Source organism: Ostrea edulis, chromosome 7 (genome assembly GCF_947568905.1).
Source record: "Ostrea edulis chromosome 7, xbOstEdul1.1, whole genome shotgun sequence".
Classification (NCBI taxonomy): Eukaryota; Metazoa; Mollusca; class Bivalvia; order Ostreida; family Ostreidae; genus Ostrea; species Ostrea edulis.
In genome coordinates this window covers 44,106,835-44,125,365 of record NC_079170.1, presented here as the reverse complement: position 1 = coordinate 44,125,365, position 18,531 = coordinate 44,106,835, and the positions used below count along the sequence as shown (strand labels likewise).

General features: G+C 34.1%; 2 protein-coding genes across 3 annotated transcripts; one reads left to right on the top strand and one right to left on the bottom strand.

The window, feature by feature from the left end:
* Positions 1–12: 12 nt before the first annotated feature.
* On the top strand, positions 13–10,313 carry LOC125654265 (tetratricopeptide repeat protein 38-like). 2 transcript variants are annotated; one of them, XM_048884122.2, is made up of 13 exons: positions 59–210; positions 666–743; positions 1,659–1,740; positions 2,600–2,762; positions 3,902–4,075; positions 5,256–5,331; positions 5,611–5,730; positions 6,021–6,077; positions 6,182–6,220; positions 6,987–7,059; positions 7,459–7,624; positions 9,539–9,695; positions 9,875–10,313. In XM_048884122.2, exons 1-13 carry the CDS (start codon positions 184–186, stop codon positions 10,037–10,039), a joined length of 1,377 nt encoding a protein of 458 aa, XP_048740079.2. In that variant the 5' UTR covers positions 59–183; the 3' UTR covers positions 10,040–10,313. The 2 variants fall into 2 exon arrangements, with proteins under 2 accessions (XP_048740080.2, XP_048740079.2); XM_048884123.2 differs by lacking the exon at positions 5,611–5,730 and having other exon boundaries at positions 13–210.
* Positions 10,314–11,435: 1,122 nt separating this feature from the next.
* LOC125655040 (uncharacterized) lies at positions 11,436–17,946 on the bottom strand. The gene is made up of 4 exons (XM_048885161.2): positions 17,753–17,946; positions 15,185–15,313; positions 14,144–14,182; positions 11,436–13,208 (listed from the first exon to the last, which is right to left on the bottom strand). The coding sequence occupies exons 1-4, from the start codon at positions 17,763–17,765 to the stop codon at positions 11,740–11,742; spliced, it is 1,650 nt and encodes a 549-aa protein (XP_048741118.2). The 5' UTR covers positions 17,766–17,946; the 3' UTR covers positions 11,436–11,739.
* Positions 17,947–18,531: the final 585 nt, after the last annotated feature.

Below are 18,531 nucleotides of genomic sequence, written 5' to 3'. Positions count from 1 at the left end.
GTGCATGATTGCGTAGTCGTGCACGTGATAGTAAACAGATTTTTTATCGCTTGGCTGATTTCAGCAGAAAACTGTGATTGTGTAAGCGCTTGGAGCGGAATTCCGTTGTTCAATAATTGGGACGTGTGGCCATTCGTGCTCATATCAACAAAAATAAAAGATTTTCTGAAAACGCGAGAAAATATGACGACTCGTTGGAGAGATTGTAAGGTACGAACGTGTGTTTATATGACTTATTTATCACAAAAATATTTCATAGCCTGCGCTTTCAAAATGTTTGTTTACTGAATCGAAAATATGGGGCGTTGTCAGGGCAATACCAACTGTTGTGAAATTTAAATGTAGCATTGAATTAACGCAGGGTGTTTTTGAATATAAATATTAAGCTTTACATGTGAGTTGATATCCAAGTTTAATCAAAATCCCCTTTTAATGAAACGGATATTACGTGTGACTTTTTAGCCTAAGAGTACATCTACTATTGTACTAATTATGGAATTCCCTATCTGCTTCGAGTTAAATATGGTATTAAACAACTCATTTGTAATTGATATTGTTATCAACCTCTTTAATGAATTATGGGTATGTATTATTTGGAAAGGTAAGATATAATAAACTACCATAATGCCCTGAATTATCTCTGATGTCATTTCCTGTACTTACAGGGTTGGATAGATTCCAATTTACCGATGACGTCTTCTAGCGACGAAGCCTGCAAATTCTTTGATGCAGCCATTATACAGGTATCAAATTGCATTTAAAGGGACTGATTCACAATTTTCCCTAACATTTTCTTTTTCACTTTTAATGATCAAAATCTACTGTCTAATGTGTTTAAAAGAGTCTACATAAGGAATAATGTTATACATTATCACAGAAGCTCATTTTAGAGAGTTTATTATTTGTTTTGTAAACAAAAATTGCGGTATGTTGTTGTTTACGAAATGTTTAAAAGAAATGGATATCGATCTTAGTGTATTAATATCTTTCACATTTTAAGCATTCTTTGGGTAAAATGTATCATTTAGAAGTTCAAATTTGAGATTAATCAAAATTAAAATGTTTTATATTTCACTTGTTTGTATACATAAAAAGTTTTGGGTCTTTGTTTACATAACACAGATTTAAGGCTAAAATATTGCTATTACTCTTGCATTCAGAAGGTCAAAATTGTGGCTGTCAGCATTAAATTAGTTTTTGATGTTTACCATAAAAAAAAGGAAAACTATTTTTATCAAAAATTGTGAACCAGTCCCTTTAAGTTGTAGAATTTGTCATTTTACTCTTCCATGTGCATGCACTTAAAAACCCGGTGACGACTCGAGAGCTACATGTGCAACATGTTTTGAATGGACCAGGGAAAAAAGAAATAATATTGTATATTAATATTACTTTCAAATTTGCATTATTCCGCGTCTCCGAAATTGTCTGTTGATGTGAAGAGGGGCAATAAATGACTGTATTTCCCGTTATGATGAAATTAACAAAAAGATATAAAACGTTGCTGTTATTTATCAAATTGCGATGGAAATATATTAAACAGCATCCATACATTTCGTGACATCTGTGACCTTTTGATCATTATGATCGTAAATATATTGTAATATTATAATCGCATTTATTTGTACTTTCTCTATTTTATTTTCTCTCTTATGTAGATGACAAGTTTGTACGAAAACAGTGAGTTAGGTGGTATAGGAAATACATTGAAACAAATGATGGAAGCAGATCCTGATTTCGGTAAGGAGGATTAATTTGGGAGGTTTCTAATAAACAGGTCTGTAGGTTGTCAGATGCTCTTTAACAAAGAGAAACATGCCTACTCCTTCTAGATACCACATCTTGTGTATCCAGGGATCAGTGTTTGCACGACTCTCTATTCTCTATTTTGTATTGCTTGTAGGGGATATGAGATTGATCACTGTTCGTTATCTTCACTTTTAATGGATGTGCTTTTTATACATTGGTGAATTTCTTGACATGATTGGTGTATTTGAAACAATCAATCCCCTTATAATATAGATAGAAAATGAGAAATGTACATTCTAAAAACATTACACGGATGCTTTTTCTCTTTTTGTTGTAAGGTTCATTTAATCATTTGACCATTGGCTACATGTCTATAGAAAGCAGAACAGGAGTACATTTAGATTTGTATAATATGTGAGGTTTACATTTGTTTGAAAACCTTAATACAACAACCTATATGTAAGTATTACTCTAATTGATGAGGTATACCCCTTTCCTCCTGTTATACACCATAGGAAAATAGCAACCGACTTTTCGTGGGGTATGAAATTTTTCAAAACAGCGTGTTGCAAAATGTTTCAAAATTGCAGACCATATTTCAGACTTAAGTTTTATATATATATATATATATATATATATATATGTACGATGATATTATGTATTTTGATGGACCTTTTACCCCTTAAGTTACATGCAGCTGTAGTTTAACAGCTGTAATCAACACCGCCCTGAAAAATTTATTCTAGTGGTTTCAAATTAGGGGACTTTCATTCGTGAAAGGAATCCAAAATTACACAAATCCAATGTAATACGTTTGTGGTAAAGCATGTTGTTGTTTTTTCTTTTAAAGTTTTGGGTCAAGTTTTGGTGAATACTCTGAAATATTCTGGTTCTCAGAGTGATAGGGACGCTGTAACCAAGGCACTGGACGGGATCTCCAATCTAGCCCTGAAACAGAAAGTGACAGACAGAGAACGGAAACACGTGACTGCCCTGAAACTTGTGACAGAAGGGTGGGTTGTAATTTTTTTGTCCATATTCTCTTGATTAGAACTAGAAGAGGACCCTTGCAAGCGCGGGGAATTGAATTAGTTATTCTAAAGGATATACGGACGACAACTACTGAAGATTGCACTGTACTACCCATTCGATACTGTTTTGAAATGCTTCACTACATTAGATTTTTATTCTGTTGTGTGCATTATGCAAGATTTAGAACCGGGGCAGGGGTGGGGGTGGATGGGGTTGGGTTTAGTCTTCAACCCCTTTCGCCAAACCTACATTTCTCCTTCTCCCTAATTTTCTTTCGATGCATGTATGTATCAATGAATGCATGTACATTAAGCAGATGAACGCCCATTTGATTTTGACCGGTATCACCCGTCCAGAGTCCTATATCTTTATCAGGTAAATGGAGTTATCCGTTGTCAAAATCATTGTGCCACGAACGACCTAACAATCGGTATAAAACAGACAGCACTTGAACCAATGAAAGGCTGTATTGGCAAACTAGATCGTTATAACGACCACATAATCGGCAAAATGCTGATTTTAAACGAGACTGTTGAAACCCCTGCACCATAAACTTGTTTGTTAGTAGTCTACCTTAATTCAAAAACTAATAATAAGCAGAATAAGCTCTTACATATTGAATTCGTTGAGAGAAATAAACACCATATGCAGGTGATATTGGAATATTGCCACATAAATATGAGAAGATGATGATTGAAAAGTTGAAATAATCCCGAGTGATGTCTTTTATCGCGAGTTCACAGGAATATATCGAATTGATGTAGGAATGAATTTTTTTATGGATAAAACGTCTTCGATATAAAAACAGGTCAGCTAGAAAGGAACACAATTCGTGCCCATGGAAATTCAAACAGACTGTTCGAGGACCTGAACACCAAAGACTACGAGGATATTGTATATCTAAGAAGTTAATGATACAAATTTCGATAACTCAGGGAAGTAACTAAGTACTACCGTTTAGTCGGAGAATCACAAAATTTATTCCTTTGATAGTATAAGATTAGAATATGTATGGACGAAGGAAGATAAGGGGTTTTTAGGATTATAAACATATAACCATTCGTTACTTATTGAATTAAAAGCTTAATCTATGTGGTAAACATTTCCTTTTTTTTCCTAGACAAACTTTGCAAGTTGTGGAGACTTACAGAGATATCCTTACCGATTCTCCAACAGACCTGATGGCGTGTCTGTTTGCTTTCTTTACATATTATGAACTCGGGATGTCTAAGGAAATGCTCGACATGATGAAATTTGTGGTGGAGGCATACAGTTCAGAAACACCAGGATACAGGCGAGTCTTTTGTTCTGAAGGTCAAGCAATTATTGTTTTTATTATATGGAATTTTAATACTGAATACTTTAAGGAAGTTAGTTCCTGAGATTTTAAGCACAACTGCGTAGAATGCTACAACTAAATTTTAACTGGTTCAATACTGATCCCATTGGTGCAAACATATACATCTATTCCTGAACCTTACTCATTTTAATTTATTTGCATCAATTAAAATTTTAAAAGGGCTTGGCAGGGACTTCATGTTGTGGTGGAAGGATTGATTAATCACAAAGTTCTAAATCTGCATGATATTACAGTTTCTGTTTCATCCAGTACACCTTCTATTTTCATACCATAAACGTGTATTTCAGTTTTATAATTCATAATACAAGTTGTTGAAGCTTGGAACTACTTCAAATATTGTAAATTATCAATTTTGGTTGAAATAGTTTTAAAACAGAACACCGATTCTTTAAAAAGTCTAAATCAATTTACTCGAAAATTTGTATTAAAATTCAGTATTTTCACCAATAATTTAAGTTTTGATCTCCACCCCCAATTTTAACTACCATTTTAAAATCATGAGAAATTATACAAATTGGCAATATGCCCTTTTAAACTCTCAAATTTGATATCATGAGTGTTTTCGTATATCAAGCGCAAAAAGGTCATTATTTATTTTCATTACTACTATTAAACTTTTTTTAAAATCTGTATTGTTAGTAGACATAATTATGTATCGATTTTATGTAATGATTGATTTGTGTTGCTTATGTTCTGTTGACACCATCACACAAATCAAGAATTCTTGAGTCAATTTTATGTGCAGATAGGTCATGATTAGAACACGGTATATCAAGCGAAGAGAGAGGTTTGATTTTAATCAGACTGTTCTCTTTCGGAATTGGGGTTTGTTTTTTATGAAATATATTAATACTAACATATCAATACATTAACACTACCTATACATTTATAAAGTCAGATACCAGCTAAAGTTTAACAGCTTGGTAATCCGCGAACATTTTACTTCGGATCTGAAGATTCCATTGCATCATGAGCCATTTCATCAATTAATTGAAACTTGTAACTGTTTGATTGCAGCGATAATGTCTCAAAAAAACATCTGTATATATTGGCCAATTGTATTTTGAATTAATGCATATATATATATATATATAATTGACATTATGTACAATAGCACCATCCTCGCCTGGAAAGCCTTTGCTCACGAAGAAAACTCACAGCTCGTGGAAGCCGAACAAGAATCATACAAGGTTTGTGTTACTCTAAACAAGAGATACATTTTAATTACTTTCATGTAGAAATCTTTGCGTTTACTTTTTAATGTATTTTTATTTGTGTTGCTCCATAGGGTTCATAATCAAATCATCGGATATATTTTTATTTTTCGGTATCAGGTCCATAGATCACGGTTCTGTTATTGCACTATGTGTATAATGCGACTTAAAGATATTTAAAGTACAATGTATGCAATATATGTTGGGCAATATACCGGTAATGCATCATTCACTGAGATGCAATTCGTTGAACAGAGCCTGGCAGTTTCATCTGGGGAGACATTTGCAATCCATACGATGGCACATATCCATCTAGAAAGGGGCATGCTGGATGCTGGTTTGGCATTTCTTCAAAGTAAAGCTAAATATTGGGAGGTAAGGAGCAACTAATGGCATGTGTGGATTTCATTCCTTTAACAGGTTCTGGGAACTGCGGTGATTTGTCAGAGTCTGCATTTCGTGGTCTTGAACGTTTTTTATGCTCCTGCTTTACATTTCTATACTCTATGTCCGCAGGTATGTGTAATGAAATAGATAAATGCAGACCACTGCTTGATACAATATTGAACCTAGTAATCTCAAATTATATATATTCTAAATGAAAATTGACGAGTCATTATAAAATACACCAGTAAAATGAAATGTCAAACGTATTTCTTTTTTAGTCTTCAAATCTGGCCTGTCACATAGCATGGCACGAAGCTCTGTTTCTTTTGGAAAAGGTACATTCTGTTTCAAAGATTACAAGTCAAGAGAAAACCACATAATGTTTGATTTGATTTGTTTAGCATTTTTTGTATGCATATTTATATTTTTGATATTTCAGGGACAATTTGATGATGCAGTCAAAATATTTGATGAAAAGGTAAACTATATATCATGATAATGTTTAAGTTCTGTTAATTAAATGGAGCGACGATGAGGGTAGGAGTAAACACAAAAACCAAAACAAAATTGTTCTTCTTGTACGATATAAAAAATATGCATACATATCATTTCAACATTACTGATTATCAGTACAGTTCAGTGCAAATCATTTATCCACACCAGACAGTACTCCCTAGACCTCAGACACTTGGTTGAATTGCAAAAATCAGACCTGGTGTGACAGTTCTTCATCATATAAATACTTAGTATTACATTGAATTCATTTTATACAGTCTCAGTTTGTTTTCTTATCCGAACATTTCATGACTTTCATTCGTTCAAATTAATGTCCTTTAATAAGTAGATAAAGTGGAAAAATGTCCTCTTCAAAGTTTAAAACAATCCCATAGGGAGCCGGGTTAGAATAGGTCCTCAGTACTCCTTGAGTCTCGTAATAGGCGACTAAAAGGAGCGGTCCTTCGGATATGACCGCAAACACTGAGGTCCCTTATTAGAGCAGGTGTAGTACGATAAATATCCCTCTCTGCTCAAATGCCGTAAGCGCTGAGCATAAGCCTAAATTTTGCAACCCTTCAAAGGCAATGGTGACGTCTCCATATGTGTGAAAGATTCTCGAAAGGAACATTAAACAATATACCATGAATTAATTAACATTGAAACCCATTAATTACATAGCTGAATCTACATATTGTATCCGTTATGAGAGTCCTCGTAAATCTGTGTTCAACTCTTTGATTTTACAGATAATAACCCGAGCTGCCACTGGTGGAAATTTCAATGATGCTTCGTCATTATTGTATCGATTGTCATTTGAAGGTACACATTTATCATAACCAATTTACGGTAATTTACAACTCTCTTGGAAATGAAAGTAATCTTTAAAATGATCGACATTTGCGTATTACTTCCAATTAAAAGTTTCGTTGACAATTTATTGACAATATCCTCTTGTTTATTAGTGTGATGTTTCAAATGACCGACTCATTTTATTTTGCTTGTTGGTTGGTACCTTAGTTTGCGTTTCTTTGCAGACTATTCAATTTATTGAAACATGTCACTAACTCTGTTGGGGTATTAATTATAACATAGATCAATAATTTAATTATATTTCTCCATTCTCTTTTTACCGCTTCATACGCACGTAATTGTATGTAGTCGTACACATTAAACAGATACACTAGGTGCATGTGATTTAAGGTACTTTATGTTTGATAGATGTACGAGTTCCACAGCGATGGAAAAGTGTCCTTGGACTTGTAGACAAGTTTTATGAACAACACAGATGGATATATATTGACGCACACATCCTCTTTACTTTATATCGAAATGGGGAAAAAGAGCGAGCAAGTGAAATGCTGGAGAAGTTGAAAAGTTTCGTCAAGTAAGAATACTGCTGTGTTGATAAACTGTCTTGCAAGTAAGAATACTGCTGTGTTGATAAACTATCTTACACCATTTTGCACCTGGGTGTACAAGTAACTAGGATGAGTGCGGAAGTTAGATGTTTCATGGTACTTATAAATACTAATTTACAATTCTGAAAAAGTATTTAATAAATATCAATAAGAAGTATTACTGCTGATGTTCCGGAGATTCCCCAACGTCGCATGATGAAAAGAAAAAGAATTAACTAAACCCTTAACGAAAAAACCCCCACATAAATGCTCTCCTTTCTTCAGTGGGTATTTCGAAACAAATTTATGGAAATAATGTAACTTCGCTATGAAGGGTTTAAAAAGTGCTGGCTCAGAATAACGATACAAAATGCATGTAGTAGTAAAGGGAATTTTCGAAATACATAGAGAGTATAAAATTTCACGGGAAAACATTTGCTTTTCTTAATTTCAATTTAACATCATGAATGAATTCTCAACTTTTCTTCATGGACGTTGAAATCTAAAACATGTGATATGCGATGCTATGCATGTATGCATCAGTAAGTAAAGGGGTGTGACTGGACTATCAGCAGTTATCCTTACGTTTTATATTCGTGATTTACTTTTATTATATCAGAACTCGTACGGATTCATCATTAGGTGATAAGTAATGTATGTTATATTCTAAAGAATGGTTTACTGATACACATGTGAAAGGATAGTAAACAATCTTGGTCATGTAAAAACTTGACAAATGAGATCAATTTGCGCTTGCAGCTATATTTGAAAAGAAAACCACGTTATTATTGTTGAATCGTGATATGCTAGTACAATACCATTTTACTTTTCTTGAACAACCAAGACTTAACGAAATTCTGACTTTACACGATACTGTAGAAACCTCTGTGACATCAACTTATCTTTAAATAGCCTGCCTACCGAATCAGGTGGAAAACCTAAACACCATAATTATGCAGGTGATGATGAAATATACATGTACTACACAGAATATGGAAAGTTGACTATTGTGAAAGTTGACTATTGTGAAAGTTGACTATTGTGAAGCTAAAGCCACGCCGTCGATCAGGGTATCGAATATCGTCAAACATTTCTGAGCATTAGGATTGACATTGATTGACATTGAGAAATCATGGTGTCCGTGACGTCATGCAACCGATACACTGTGTCACTGTATAGAGATCTAGGCTAATTAGGGGAATCTCGCAAATTGATATGCCAGGGTTTAACCGACCGAGTCTACTAAATGATAGGTCCGGTCAGGTAAAATGTCGATTTACTAGTCCGACTGGTCGTGTTGAAAAAATAAACAAGAAACTGTACTTTAAGCCATAAGATATTTTATTCTGAACTAAAAGAGAATAACTAGAGTGCGCGAGCAATTTTGAACCGCAATTTCTATTTTTAGTTTTAATAAATAAGCGCGGTCGGAAGTTATGTTTTACGACATCCACTCGATGTTAATGTGTGTAAAGTTATGTTTTTAGATTAATTTATTTTCACTTAAAAAAAACCCAGATTATTTGAATCAAATATAAGAGAGTGTATATCAAATTAATAAATTACGTCATAAACAGCCATTTTTCGGTGACGACATATGTGCGAGAATGTCTCTATATTTAAACATGACCCCTCGTCCTCAAGAAAAGATGTCCCAAAAGAAAAAAAAGTAAAAGGTTGGGAAGAAACAAATCAGGGCTTATGAAATAGAGATAAACAAAAACGGTTGAAATGTCAAATGGACTAGAGAATTTCCGTGCCGGGTAGAATTTAAAGAAACAGAAGACGTGTTTGAAAATGAAAACATTAAATTGAATGACGAGACTGAAGCTCTTTTTTTGGAGACAATTCAGTACATTTTAGTTCATGCGAATATGTGAATATACATATTTACAATTTAGAGATACCACTGGAACAAACGCCCTAGTGACACGTGATGTTGGTATTCCGCTATGTGCTGGAATAACGGCGTTTGAGGAGGGACATTATGAAACAGCAACTAATTGCCTCAACTCAATTCGAACTACCCTACACACAATTGGAGGAAGTATTGCACAGGTACGAAGAAACAAAAAAGATCAAGTTATTTCTGAACAGACTAATTAGAAAAAGAGGAGAATTTTAACTATAAAGTGACAGTAATGTTCTCAAATGGAAGTGTGTTGCTTTCATATTACCATTTCTAGTGATTTGTACAACCATTAATTGTGTATCTACATGTAAATAATCTTTTACAGAGGGACACATTCGTACAGCTGTTAATCCATTCTGCTATAAAGTCCCCTAATCCGGACCACAAGACCCTGGCGAGGACAATACTTAATGAGAGAAAGACAAAACGTGCAGACGATCCTCTGGGTGATCGTCTGATGTCTCTTCTAGAAAACAATGCTTCCGATTAGTGTATAAAGTAGCATACCTGATATACGAAAATGCTGGTACTAAGACATAGACGGATCTATAAACAGATAATGACGCATTTGCATATGGAGTATGTATCCCGACAGATAGTTGCCTCTTAGTTATGAATAAAGTAAATGAATGTATTCAACTATACATTCGCCACATGTTGCATTTTGTCCATTTATGACAATATATCTGGAAAAAATATTGGCTTTGAATATGTATATATACTACATACATGCACATTATATCCCAATGAAAGAAGTAATGCTTCTTGTGAACGTGTCTTTCTTATATATTGTCGACATGCTTAAGAAAACATGTATGAGGCACGTGAAATGAGTGGGAAGCAGAGGTCATTTTCCCCACATTATCTGGTAATGACCATTATTTTTGATTATTTTGTTCTGACAAAAAAGATATATTGGGTGACCCACTATCCCATTTTTTATAAGTAGTTAATGTAAAACTTATACGGTACCAATTTTGATGCACCAGATGCGCATTTCGACAAATAATGTCTCTTCAGTGATGCTCAACCGAAATCTTTGAAATCCGAAATAACTATGAAGTTTTGGAGCTAAATATAGCCAAAAACAGCGTGCCAAAAAAAGTGGAGCCAAATTTGTCCAAGGATAAGAGCTATGCATGAGGGAGATAATCCTTAATTTTGAAATGAATTTCTAAATTTTATCCCAGCAATTAAATATACATCCGTATTTTCAAGCTAGTAACGAAGTACTTAGCTACTGGGCTGTAGAGACCCTCGGAGACTAACAGTCCACCAGCAGAGGCCTCGACCCAGGGGTCATAATGTAAAACTTATACGGTACCAATTTTGATGCACCAGATGCGCATTTCGACAAATAATGTCTCTTCAGTGATGTTCAACCGAAATGTTTGAAATCCGAAATAACTATGAAGTTTTGGAGCTAATTATAGCCAAAAACAGCGTGCCAAAAAAGTGGAGCCAAATTAATCTGGCGTGTTTCATACCAATTGTTAAGCTGTTCTTTACATACCGAGTTTGATTACGGATTACTACGTTTATCTGATCTAGATATAGGGTTCATGGTGGGTATTACCGGTCGACTGGTAATGCTTGCCCCCCCCCCCCCCCCCCCCCCCCCCCCAAGGTACCTGATCCCACCTCTGGTGTGTCTAGGGGTTCGTGTTTGCAAACTTTTAATTTTATATTTCTTTTAGGAATTATGAGATTGACCACTGTTTGTTTTCTTCACCTTTTTCATGAATGACGATGTCTGCATAATTTTTTATATGAAATTCCATCTTCTTTTCCCGTTGCCCTTACCACACACAACATATAAAGTGATTGAGGACGCGACGTTGTTCAACTGCATAAACTAAACTGACGATTTCAAGAAACAAAAAAAAATCACTTCTAAATCATATTCACACATACATGTACAGTCGATGTAAGTAAAGATTTTTTAGATGTGACATATTGGTACGCATACAATGAAATATATTGAAAATGAACATCCAGTGCTTAATTATATATAAATCGAAAAATTACGCAAATCATCAAATCAATGTTAAGATCTTGAGACACTCATTTGATATTTCAGTGATGGTAAAGCTTTTCTAATAAATCTAACTTGTCCAGAAACAACCGCCATCTACTCATATAAAATTGAAAACGTCTCTATTAAAGGTGTCCGTACAACCATCACATCTTTCAAACGTCCTTTGCAAAATAGAGCCATAATTGCAAGAAATCCATTGATGAATGGAATCGATAGAAAATGGTCAATGGGAATATCAGTTTTAGAATTACATTCCACGAAGAACCTGTATAATATTGGTGCTGTAAATATGTAAACACGGGTTCCCGAATTTCGGCAATGCTGCCGTAAGTCCACAATCCAAAGTTCATGACTGCAAGCGCAAAGCAACTATATTTAAGACTATTCTTTGCATTGCAAGCACGTCTATTATCGTTGTTATGGTTCCCTGTTTCATTTGTTACTTCATATCTGCGGATTGCCAGAAGAAACCAGGTTTGTACAAAGGCGAGAATGAGGCCAAGAATGTTTTGTCCAAAGGCAATGGTTTTATTGGTGAAAGAAATAGATTCAAGTTCCAGTACTGCAATGGAATTTAGAAGGTGATACAAATTGTTCCCGAATGATGTTACCAACAATATGAAAGATTGCATGTGCAAGTGTTGGTCAGTGGTCGTCTTTATTTTGAACAATCGTTTCAGAACTATGCATGCGATAAGAAGTCCTATCATAGCCGCAAATAAAATGGCAACAAAAATCACATAAAATGTAAATTCAACGGGTATTTCATTCAAGTTGTCAATCGCTGTACATGTCAATACGACATGTAAGGAAAATCCAAGTACACCGGCTTCATAGATGACTAAAAGGACACTTATGAAAAAAGTCATTTTCCAACTTCTTCTATATTTGACCTCCTCCAATGCACTTGGAAATAGAAATCCAATGGCCATCATCGTATATTCAATAGTAACTGGTGCAAAGATGACTTCATGAATTTCTTGACTATTTCCAAAACATTTCTCGTATGTGTCGTTATAAAGTGACGTGGTGTTTTTAGGGGATTTCTGTCCATGTTCAAAAATCTCCGATGACTCGAAAAGATAAGCGTTCATCCAACTACAAGCATTGGTTACAATTATGATCATCCGTAGAACCTTTCCTACATTTGTTAGCTGTCTGTCATAGTATTGTAGAAATATAAGCACGATCACTTGGGTCCATATAAATGTAATTTTTACAACTAAATATAATGTTAGAAGAGTTTGGTCAACACGACCATCGTGGAGATGTTCAGCATACGTAAAAGTATTAAAAGTGAATCCACAAGCAAAAATAATAAATAAGAGAAACTGTATCACCATCCCCGCATTTGTTTTGGGGACTTGCTTTTTCTTCAACTCTTTCAAGAAATCAGATATCTCCAAAGCACAATTTTGTGGCGTTGCGATATTCAAAGCGCTTACTAACAAGGATATGAAGAGGAGGAAAACGGCCAAAGCTCCAATGGAGAAATATATTATCATGGTAATCACTACTGCCACTTTGTCCTGGAAGGCAATATGTGACCACTCTGCGCCAAAGATAACGACTGGTATAGCAGCAAAGCATAGACTTATGGATAATAAGATTGGACCAGTCCCTAAAATAAAAAACAAAAAGTGTTGTTAGTTTTTAAATATTGATTAATTTTCAATGCATAGTGAAACATTCTATCTACTCATTTGATTAAATTTTAATGTACGAATATTTCGCAGGGAAAACCGTTAACCCCAAATCAATGCTCTTAACATAGAGGGTGGGGATCATTTTGTTTAAATCATAAAACGCTAATGATACTATAGATAATTTCACCTATGAAAAAAGATGCAGTAAAATATATTTCAAATATTGTGGACTCATTAAAATTCATAAGAGGTGTTCGTGAATAGTCATTGTTTTTACGGTTTCGTTAAGATAAAAGTTCTTTATCTGACTTTCCTATACAGAAACAATGTATGGATTATGTATTTCATTGCGGTTTTAATATCTACTGCTTTAACGGAAATACTTCCACTACGTTCGAAAGAACCCGAGGTAAATCATTGATAAAATTATGCAGTTGTTTGTACATGGTTTTAAACATCTGCATGTAAAGAAGGACATTTTTTAGGAATAGAATACATAGAATACATACAATGAGATGGAATGGAATTTTTTGTGTGTTATATTTATATTTATTTTGTATTGCTTGTAGGAGTTATGAGATTGATCACTGTTCGTTATCTTCACCTTGCACTTAATACAATGAATTATGATATATAGTTTTCATCTGATCATTCTTCATATTCATGTCATATATCGGATTTCATTGCTGTTGAATGAAGAAAAATAGTCAAGTTCATTTATTGTAAATGTAAATGTTATATTACTATATCAAACTTCTTTCTTTTAAACTTTACACTTTAACCAATGTTAATTTTATCTATTCCGGAGTAAATTAAAGACCTCGAATTCCACCCTCTTCAAAGCGAAGGAAATTTGTGGTTACACTTGTGTAGAGGGATTTAGAAATAAGGAAAATTGATATTTGTTTACCTCTTGTATGAGCTGTGTTGTATAAAACTTCTTTCTGATCTATAGAACATAAACAAAAATATAGCATGCTTATTCTTGAATTCAAACACATTGTGTCATAATCGAAACAAAAAATAAACTCAAATGTTGATAGCTCATATTTGTGATCATAATAAATATGATACAGTGCATGCTTTTTATTCGCATACTACATGCACCTTCTATATTTCACGCGATGGTTCATAACTGAATCACTGGTTTCGTAACCAAAGGAGTGTGTGTTCGAACCCCTCTCGTGCCAGCCTCGTCAAACCTAAGACGTAAACAAAGGTCGCGACTGTCACTTTACCAAATGCTTGGTTTTACCAGCGAGAATAACGGGTCTTTTGGATATAACCTTACATCGATGGTACATTTACCGTGATTCCACAAGAGTTGCATATTAAAGAACCCACACTGTTACGGCCTTGAGCGGCAATCATATATCTAAAGTTGTGGTACTTCATCTACAGCTGATGACGTCTCACTATGAGAGGCACATTGTTGACGGGATGTAAAACAAATAAAATCAATCACATCTTACAAGTCATCGCATCAATCCTCTATAGAATGCATGGAAGTAAGACAAATACGGACCCCTTATGAACACCGAAGGAGGGTCCAAATACCTAGAAGAATTAAGTATCTCTTGCTGACCAGTTACAACAGGCGTGGAGCATATATCCTCATCGAACAAGCCTTAATAAAATCAGTATGTAAAGAACAACCAAATAATTAGTATATAACATCAATATATTTGTTAATAACCTGTTTCTGTTTAGAACTTAATCATATGCAGAACATGTTTTCCCATATTCTGTCAGAGTAATATATAAAACCACATCTAGATGATGGAAGTTTGCTATATGAATATGAGGGATGACAATGAAAGTGAATAATCTATTCTCTTTGTTATAAAGCTGGGTTGTTACTTTGCAGTTAATAATTGTTTGTATATTATCTAACGGACTCGTGTATAACACAACTTCTCTAGATACCGATAACTACAAAATGTAAAGTTACCTTCCTGTAATGAAGCATTAGTGTTGGATAAAGTAGGATTGTTTGTGATGACAAGGTGAATTGGACAGGCATCAGTTTCGCTGTTTATCTTTTGTTCACTGTTTGACGTATGTGTTCCATTATTAATTTCTGTAAATATACATGATGAAATATTACAATACACGGTCCTTATAACAGCTATATCGAACTATGTTTTATCTTGCATTCTACAAAGTATAGATATAAAAAAAAGATAAGCGGATTGTGATGAAAAATAAATTTTATGATCAGATGTTTGATAATTCATCAGATATGCACATACATATACAAGGTAAATGCACTTAAATGTAAGTAAAATTTTGTTTAAACGTAATGACACAGAATTATGATACACCGATTTTTAAGCCTTTATACAATCCCAAGTTTTAGGTGACACGAGTCGCTCGTCCTTTGTGTTTAACGCCATTTAATGTATTGATAACTATCCTTCTTTTAATTCAACTTGATTTGATACGAAACATTTTTTGGACAAGGGGGAATTGTAAATTTCATGACATATGTAATCCTAGGCCTTAGCAGTGATGCGCAAACTACCACAAATTAACCAATGTTCATACATCTTCTTTACAACCACATATCTGTAGAAAATAGTACATTGAAAATGCATAATAAAATTGAGCAGGATGGCATCTACCAATAGTGTAAATTTCATGATCCTCGAGGTAGAGGTTCGGACTCCAGGGTGGGGTCAAAATATTAGCAAATAGGTTGATGTGTGACACATTTGAATTGCTCATCATTAATGCTAGTGATACTAAATTCAAACAAAATGGATATTTAGAAGGAGTAGGTATCCTTTTATCTATGACCCCGGAAATATGGGTTTTGTACCACGGAGGGGCTAGTATGTCCGTAGAGATTGAATAGATTTATCACTTGAAATTCTCCAAATTGTACTTGCACTACATTGTAAGGAGGGACCAATATGTCCATAGAGATTGAATAAATTTATCACTTGAAATTCTCCAAATATTACTTGCACTACATTGTATACAAGAACTAATGGAATATTTTGGAAAGCAGAAAGGGGTGGACCAAACTTGCCTTTTTTGCATGGAGGAGTTTTAACTTTAGGACGTATCTTAAACAATCAGATAGTAGCATATCATATACCATGCAAAGTCTTTCCTCAGTAAGGGTATTTTCGTGAACAGTTGCGTTTTTTAAAGAACACATCGTGTTTTCTACTGCTTCCGAATATTAAAATTTAGTCTAAATATACAGAACAGATAGTGACCTTTAGGCCTTCTGTGCGCTTAACCATTTTCTCTTATTTATCATAAAAAAATTACCTACCCTATTTGCATTTTAGATTTCTAAACTATTTAAAGGGAATTGTACAGCGCAAGGATAACTATTATCTTTATGGATCGATAACATTTTCTGACACATAATTGATTTATCTAGGGCAGATCGCGTAAGAAAGATTATTAAATGATTTGATGGAAGTAAATATAATATTTAAAACGTAGAAAAGTAAACAGTGATGACTACGTTCCTCCATTTAAGATAAAATGGGTTTTTCTGTCAATAGTCTCATCATAATACCACAGATTCCATGCTTGATGACATTTATTATCAAGCTCAAATTTAGTATATTCAGGATATTAATTGCGTGTTTGGGATATATAATTTTCATCCTCCAATGTATATTAGCACATTCACAAATTCGTCAATCTTACCAGATGAAAACACGCAACATATCATCAAACTTTAATAATCAAGGAAGTCATTCATACATGAAGTATTCTATATCCAACTACAAGACTAAAATGTTAAATTTTAAATGATATTAATCGATGTTACGTAACTATTTTGATTTGCAATTACTGAACGGAATCAGAAGGAAAATCACGTGGCTTACGGTTTTCACTTCCCCGTATTTGTCATTCAAAATGATGAGAGTTCTAATGTATTAAAAGAGTATTTAGCCAATGTAAAATTAAACAATAGTAAAAATGACAAACAAAAAATTGACACGGGAATTGAATTATAACAAACGTTCTGATTTTCTTAGTTTGATCGTTCAATACGTCCGATGTGTACCACAACGTTAATGTGAAAGATAAATGGTAGTGAATGTCTATTGCTTGATATGTATGGATGCATTTGATTGAAATTCATTCTTTAATGCAACAACATAGTACAAATTTAAGTTCATTTAGTTCATGTGTGCTAGGTCCACGCTATGAATTGACGTGGTACTTGGACAATTTATTCTAAATTTCAGTGTTCAGTATATTTAATAACTTTGTGAATTACTTTTGATTTATATCTTCCTTTATATCTGATGAAGGAGCATAATCATATCTAATGTGTCATTGTGAATTAGTAGTATGCAGTATATTTCATTTTATATGTATCTAATGAAATGATACAGATGTGAAACGTGCATATTATTGGAAGCATTATATGTGTATTTTACGCATCAATATCTAACGCACCAACTTAAATCAATGTTAACAGCATATAATTAAAAACTAGATAAGAGATAACAAGATAAAGCGCAAACCTATGAATGATACTTACGTAAAGAATCCATGAGGTTTTTCTATCCCCGATTGTGGAACAATGTTTGAAAATTAGATTAGTATCAGAATATAGGAATATATCCTTTCAATGTAGCGACGGAACGCGACTGACAGCGGGAATGACGAAAAGGTGTCAATAGTATGTAATGTCGATGCAGGCTTAGTTTTGTATGTTCCAATGCGATCTACAAAACGTTCCATTGGACCAATATGCTCGCCTGAGTCGCATTTGCACATATATCCCTTCCTCATTGCTTAACACTAAGGCACATTGAGAAGATAGTTTTTCATGCGTATCCCAAAATCTTATGGCTGGATTGTTGTAGATGTTCTCTGCATACCTGCAAGGCTATATATCCCTGCAATATTGCATGATGTGTAATACACTGGAATACTAGTATTTATTTACCCAGAAAGGTTAAGGGAAATTACCCTGTATATCTTTGTTTCATGGGTATGTACAGGACAAGACTATGCGATTCAGTCGATTGAAAGGTCTGGAAAGGTGACTGAATGAAATAACTCTGGCACTCAATCACCTTTCAGTGCCCATTCAGTTGTCCTTCAGTAATTAGCCAGTTACCTTTCAGAAAGAATTCAGTTACTATTTAGTAACCATTCGATCACTTTTCAGTAACAATTAACCTTTCAGTTACAGCTCAGTTACCATTCAGTAACAGTTCAGTCACTTTTCAGTCACTTTTTAACAACTATTTAGTCACCTTTTTTGTAACTATTCAAAAATCTTTCAATAACCTTTCAATATTCGTTCAGTCA

Excerpts from the sequence above, each read along its gene's own strand:
- LOC125654265 (XM_048884122.2), top strand. The coding sequence starts at position 184 with ATGACGACTCGTTGGAGAGATTGTAAG. Across the intron at positions 744-1,658 it reads TTGATGCAGCCATTATACAG|ATGACAAGTTTGTACGAAAA; the intron begins GTATCAAATTGC and ends TCTCTTATGTAG. Across the intron at positions 4,076-5,255 it reads TCAGAAACACCAGGATACAG|CACCATCCTCGCCTGGAAAG; the intron begins GCGAGTCTTTTG and ends TATGTACAATAG.
- LOC125655040 (XM_048885161.2), bottom strand. Across the intron at positions 14,183-15,184 it reads TAATGCTTCATTACAGGAAG|ATCAGAAAGAAGTTTTATAC; the intron begins GTAACTTTACAT and ends TATGTTCTATAG. Across the intron at positions 13,209-14,143 it reads CAACACAGCTCATACAAGAG|GGACTGGTCCAATCTTATTA; the intron begins GTAAACAAATAT and ends TTTTTATTTTAG.